The following is a 6782-nucleotide window of genomic DNA, read 5'->3' as shown; positions in this document are numbered from 1 at the left end:
GAGAGACACCCACAGACGGGGAGAGACACCCACAGACGGGGAGAGACACCCACAGATGGAGGGCTGTGTCTCCTGGTGCTGATGAGAAAACTGGGGCTGGGGCTGGGTCAGCAACTGAATTCCAGTTTAGAGGCGTATTTGGTCATGGACGTGGTTAGCCACCTCAGTACAATTGGAGAGGGTTATTTTGCATTGAATAAACTTATAACCAGAAAAAAAAGAAAAAAAAATTATAAGAGGCTGGGTGTGGTGGCTTACACCTGTAATCCCAGCAGTTTGGGAGGTTGAGGCTGGTAGATCATGAGGTCAGAAGATCAAGACCATCCTGGCCAACATGGTGAAATCCCATGTCTACTAAAAATACAAAAATTAGCCTGGTGTGGTGGTGCACACCTGTAGTCCCAGCTACTCAGGAGGCTAAGACAGGAGAATCGCTTGAACCTGGGAGGTGGAGGTTGCAGCAAGCCAACATCGCACCACTGCACTGCTGCTTGGGCGACAGTGCGAGACACTGTCTCTAAATAAATAAATAAAAATTATAAGATAGCCACACAATAGATAACCACGCCCCAAGACATGCTCATTTTCTGCATGCTAAGTCATTCACAAATATTGTTTGGTGAACAATAAAAAACAGGTGACAAAACAAGGTCAAGTGTGACACCAGTGTTGTGAAAACCCCCATCCGTGATGGAGTATTCGCACAGGAAACCACTTGCAAGGACATACACCAGAATAGTGACAGGTGTTCTCCTCGTGCAGTGGGACTAAATATACTTTCTGGTTTCTTCTTCTGCTCATCTGTATTGTCTAATTTTTCTTCAATGAACATGTGCTATCTCAGTATAAGAAAAACGTTAAAAATAACCAACACTTTAGTTTAAGAGATGGCAGGGCACGTGCTGGAGGACCAGACAAAACACAGATCACAAAATCACAACTTTACAAAGGCAGGGATCTGTGGCCAGACACTGACTGTGGCTACTCAGACTGGAGCCAATGGGGCCGCAAGCCTGCTTCTCACTAATTAGGTAACCCCTGAGAGCATCCTCCAACACCCTGCTACATTCAACGCAAATATATCTTCTCCTTCTTTACTCTAAACTTGGGACAATCAACACTTGGCCTCTGAGGTCTCCAGGGGTCTCCACCTGCAATGATGCGCCTTTCTAGTCTAGACTGCATATGGAAGCTTGATCAACCAGCTCCTGAAGACGGAGTGTTCCTATTCCCTAAAGAAATGATTAAAGGAGAGGAATAAAGAAATGAAGAGAGAAAGCATGGAAAAGGGAGGGAGGGCAACGAAGGTCACCGGTGCTCCCCCCACACCCCCTTCTGCCTCCTTCTCTGCCTGATTCCACAAGCCAGAGACTGGCATGGGCAAAGCAATGAGAAGTGACTCTCCCTAGAGCCAACTTACCCTTTTCCCAGTGATATGAGCACAGGACTCTCCAGCTCCATGAGCACCTGGAAGGCGCTATTCATGTTTTGATAAGAAAAGCTTTCTCCTGCATCTGCGATTACCACACAGTTTGGGTTGGATGTGTCGATCTGATCAAATTCTGAGCGGACTCCTGGAGAGAAAGAGTGTGTGACTGAGTGACTCAGCCTCGGGAGAACATGGCCTACCTCCCCATCTCCTACCAGGAACGCCGTTTGCATGTCCTCCCCTTTCTCAGATGCATTTCTTTCTGATCCTACAGCTACCATGGGAGGTGGACACAGGAGGGTGTTATTCCCATTTCACAGAGGAAGGACTTCGGTTCCTCACCGAGAGCATGTGAGGAGAAAGGTGGACCCACCCCCAGGACCCTCCATCCCAACAAATCAGCCCAGGAGCCTCCTGAGTTCACGACCACAGGCAGGAAACCCACAGCTTTGCAACTAAGAAGGGAAATCTCAGAAGACACAGACCCGCAGCAGCAGGAAATGGGGCTGCTTGCAAGCCTTGGAGGGCTGGCACTACTGGTCCCAAACTGTAAGAACCCTTGACACATTTCAGGTGACCCCACACATATGTCCTGAAGAAAAGGAGCAGGATTCCATCCCCACAGGCCCTGTTCACCAACTCCCTTAGAAAACTCTCTTCCTCCTTCTCCTTTGCCCTCCCCATTTTAAATTAAAATAGGAAAATTTACAAGGATTGATCAAATCATTGGCTTTGTGTCTTCAGGTCCTAGAAGAAACATGCTGTCATCTCTCTTAGGATTAGATGTTGACCTTTCTAAATTAAAAAGAAACTGACGCGCAGTGGCTCACGCCTGTAATCCCAGCATTTTGGGAGGCTGAGGCGAGCAGATCACCTGAGGTCAGTAGTTCAAGACCAGCCTGGCCAACACGGTGAAACCCCATCTCTACTAAAAATATAAAAACTAGCTGGGTGTGGTGGCAAGCACCTGTTATCCCAGCTACTCGGGAGGCTGTGGCAGGAGAATCACTTGAACCCGGGAGGCGGAAGTTGCAGTGGGCTGAGATTGCACCACTGCACTCCATCCTGGGCAACAGGGTGAGACTCTGTCTCAAAAAAAAAAAAGAGAAACAAATACACAATGAGATACCATTTCATACCCACCAGAATGGTGAGAATTAAAAAGACTGATAACACCAAGGGCTGGTGAGGATACTGGACAGCTGCAATGGATGGAGAAAGTGTAAAATAGTACAACCCCATCTGGAAAAAAGGTCTGGCAGTATTTTATAAAGGTGAACATACACGTACCCTATGACCCAGTATTTTGGCTGCTAGGTATTTGCCCAAAAGAACTGTGTAAGAATGTTCATAGCACATTTGTTCGTCATAGACTAAAACTGATAACAATCCAGGTATCAACAACATGTGAATGGATAAACTGCAGTCTCTTCACTCAATGGAATACTACTCTGCGATAAAAATGAACAACACTGCCGATACATGCAACAATATGGATGAGTCTCAAAAACATGATGTTGGGTAAAAGAACCCTTACACGAAAGACTACTGTGAAGAAAAGGGTTAACTCACCAGGACTGCTGCTCAAACCCTACACATTCCAAAACAGGCTTGTCTTCAGGACTGGCTCCCAGGAGATAACCCCTGAGCCCTCACAATGTCCTACCTGGTAAAACGTGTTTTGTATGCCCAAGGCTGTGGGCCCTGGGTGCTAACAGCTTGGCTTGCAGTGAATGCTTGTTTCTGCATGCCTGAGGCCCTGGCCAAGCTGTACCAGTTTGGACCCTGGAGGGCTGGAGACTGAGTCACTAAGGTCAGTCACGCAGGTGCTAATGCCTACACGAAAACCCTGGACACTGAGGCTCCCGTGAGCATCCCTGGTGGCCAACACTTCCCAGGTTGTCACACATCATTGCTGGAAGAATCAAGCGTGCCCCAGTAGGATTCCAAGTTGAAGGGACAACTGGAAGCTCACGCCTGGCTTCTCCTAGGCTCTGGCCCATGTGCCTCCTCTCTTTGCTGAATTTAATCTTTATTCTTTCACGATAATACATCTAACTGTGAGTGTAACAGCTTTTCTGAGTTCTGTGAGTCCTTCTAATGAATCACTCAGCCTGGGGGTGGCACTGGAGGCCCCAACACAATTCTATACTGTATGATCCTATTTACATAAGATTCTAGAATAGGATAACTTATTTATAATGGAAAAAATCAAAACAGTGGTTGCCTCCAAGGAGGCAAGGGGTGGAGACCACCCGGGAAGGCATGAAGCAGCTGTCAGAGCTGTCAGTGACGGTGATGGTCCAGATGTTGCTGGGGTTGGGTTCCACGGGTGCAGGCATTTGTCAAAACTCAGCAAAAGTACCCTTGAGGTTTGTACATTTCATTGTTTATGCTGAAGAGTTTAGGGGTGTATACCTATGTCTGCATTTTACTCTGAAATGCCTCTAAATAATAACATGGATAGATAGAAGATGGATGGATACAAAGTGAAGAAAACATCAAAAAATATCATTGACAATTTACGTGAAGGGTATAAAACTATGCCAAGTAAGGCCAGGCACTGTGGCTCACGCCTGTAATCCCGGTACTTTGTGGGGCCAAGGGGGGTGGATCACCTGGGGTCAGGAGTTCAAAACCAGCCTGGCCAACAAGGGGAAACTCCGTCTCTACTAAAAATACAAAAATTAGTCAGGTGTGATGGCGCATACCTGTAAACCCAGCTATGTGGGAGGCTGAGGCAGGAGAATCGCTTGAACCCAGGAAGCAGAGGTCACAGGGAGCCAAGATCATACCACTGCTGCGCTCCAGCCTGGGTGACAGTGAGACTCTATCTCAAAGAAAAAACTATTCCAAGTAAAAATTCTTTGAACTTTGCTGTATGCTTGAAATTTTTCACAAAATGTTAGACAGAAAATCCATCAATGATTCAAAAGAAATTCCAAGTCTGAAAACACAGGTGTAGTTATTGAAAACACAGAGCGGGATTAGAGCTGAGGAAGGACGTCCTCCCTCCAGCCTCCCAGCTGTGCCGTCTGCTTGTCTGATTCACTGGCCAAGGCCACCCTCCAAGCAGATGCCCCCTCCCTCTCCTGCCGGCTTCTTCAGCTCCACTCCCATGTCCAGCAACCCTTTTCTGGAGGCTGGGGGAAGATAATTTGTCCTAAATCTTCTTTCTTTGAAGACCATGTTCTAAAGACACTAGCAGAGATCCTAGATTACAGAGAAAGAATTTTGAGAAACATGATTTCCAAAGGCCAGGCGTGTCACCTTTAACCAGCCCCAGGGCTATGAAGTTGACATTTGGGCTTTCCAGGGAGCACCTGCCACTTCTTGAGAGCCCCCACCTTGCCCTGGAAAGGCAAAAAGCACGCTTGCCTCTGCCTAGTGGTTTGTAAAAATAAGAATATCAAGTGAGCAGGAAGGAAGAGGGCACAGTGGACCAATGGAGAAGTGTCTGGAATTGCTAATGTCTCCTCTTTTTAAATATTCAGAAGGCACCAGATAATATTGTTCCTTCTGCTTCGTTCCAAAAAAAAAAAAAAAACTCCCCACTGAGGATCAGACGGGCTCTGTTCTCACAGTCAGACTAAAATCAGGATGCAAATCTTGTTCTTACGGCCGTTTCCAAACTGTTCCAAAGAGCAGGACTGTTTTCACATAGTTCAAGGCTATAGTGCCAGACATTAGAACATCAGAAGCTATGGAGCTCAATGCAGCTTCTCATTTATATTCTCTCTCTGTCTCTTTCTCAACGGGAGCCAGAACTCCGCCCCCTTGAAAAATTCCCAGGACCCTTGGTCCATCCTAGATCAGGAAAAACAGCTTAGGGTTTTCCTCCCAGGAGCCATCTGGAACCTGCCCTAAGGACCCTCTGGTATGAGGCCAAGGCATGGACAGGGCTGGGTCCTAACTTGCCCCCAGCAGAAAGTCCCATGAGGTTTCCACCCCTCCACCCATGAGCATTGGTGGCAGGAACCAGGTGTTACCTCTATGTCCTTCTCAGTGGTCCAGCCCAGTGACAGAGGCCCTCTGCACAGCCCCCACCCTGGGAAGTGGGAGCTTTCACCCCCGTGAGGTCCTGGCGCCCGGCAGGCCTACCGTCGTGGATGAGCAGGTGCGGTCGCAGGCCTCGCTCCTTCAGGATCTGGCAGGCTGCCGGTGCCGGGGCGGTCACCTCCCCCTCAGAGATGTCAAATCCCAGCCGTCGAAGCTGCCCCACCAGCTCTGCCCGCGACTTCTGCGACTCGTTGGTGCAGAACCTGATCTTCAGCTGGGAGCGCTTCAGTCTGCGGCAGGGAGACACAGGGCCGGGGAGTCAGCACGGGAGGGTGGGGCCTCTGAAGGAGGCTGAGCGGTGCTTCTCCAAAGGCAGCCAGCAAAGCCCAGAGTAGGCCAGGCCACTGTGAGCCCGGGGGGCCCTGGCTGACCCCGGGTGTGTGCACACTGGGATTTCTGGGCTGTAGCAGACCCCTTCTCAGAGGACCCCAGACCACGCCCTGACAACCCTTTTCCATCCTCACTGGACTTTATACACCTGAGGCTTCCTGAGGTTCCCCACCTGACCTCCCTTTGCAGTGCCTCTCCCCCTGCCTGGGATGCAGTTCTGTCCCCCCGCCTCTCCATCTGGGCCACTTCTTTATTTTTTTTTAATTATTTTTGAGAAGGAGTCTTGTTCTTGTCACCCAGGCTGAATGTAGTGGCACAATCCCAGTTCACTGCAACCTCCACCTCCCAGATTCAAATGATTCTCCTGTCTCAGCCTCCGGAATAGCTGGGATTACAGGCGCTTGCCACCACACTTGGATAACTTTTTGTATTTTTAGTAGAGACAGGGTTTCACCATGTTGGCCAGGTTAGTTCGAACTCCTGACCTCAGGTGATCCACCCGCCTTGGTCTCTCAAAGTGCTGAGATTCCAGGCATGAGCCACCATGCCGGGCCCACCTATGCCACTTCTCCCCAGCCCCTGAGATCCACGCAATGCCTCCTCTCCACAATCTCTAGCCAGGCTATGAATGTGATTTAGCCAGGCTCAATCCTCACTCAGCTCTGAGTGTCCACAGCTATTTCTCTGTCTCTTCCACCACACTTAGTAATTCCACTGCAAGTGAGCTGCACTTTACTAACTCTGGATCCATATTTCCCAAAAAGTACAAAGGCATAGGGCCCGAGGCAAGGTTTGTCTTCTCATCACTATCCATGGAGAAAGGTTTGCCAAAGTCATCAGGGACACTTCCAGAACAGACAGACAGGACATAGACCCTGCCCAAACCCAGCCTGGAGGCCTCGTGAACCTGAGATGCTGCCAATGGCCGGTGGCACCGAGCTTCTTCCCTCCTGTCTTCACAGGA

The 6782-nt window shown here is 49.1% G+C and overlaps 1 protein-coding gene across 2 annotated transcripts in view; it reads right to left on the bottom strand.

Annotated features, from left to right (window-relative positions):
• Positions 1-6782, bottom strand: part of LHPP (phospholysine phosphohistidine inorganic pyrophosphate phosphatase) — a 145389-nt gene that overhangs the window by 117499 nt on the left and 21108 nt on the right. For both annotated transcript variants that reach the window (XM_032281944.1, XM_032281943.1), the window contains exons 2-3: positions 5531-5718; positions 1421-1574 (exon numbers count right to left, since the gene is read on the bottom strand). In XM_032281944.1, coding sequence (XP_032137835.1) covers positions 1421-1574; positions 5531-5718 — 342 coding nt within the window. The remainder of the gene's footprint in view (positions 1-1420; positions 1575-5530; positions 5719-6782) is intronic.

This window comes from Sapajus apella, unplaced genomic scaffold (assembly GCF_009761245.1).
Source record: "Sapajus apella isolate SASKATOON/1434 unplaced genomic scaffold, GSC_monkey_1.0 scaffold13, whole genome shotgun sequence".
In the NCBI taxonomy this organism is placed as follows: domain Eukaryota; kingdom Metazoa; phylum Chordata; class Mammalia; order Primates; family Cebidae; genus Sapajus; species Sapajus apella.
This window is presented reverse-complemented; position numbering and strand designations above follow the sequence as displayed.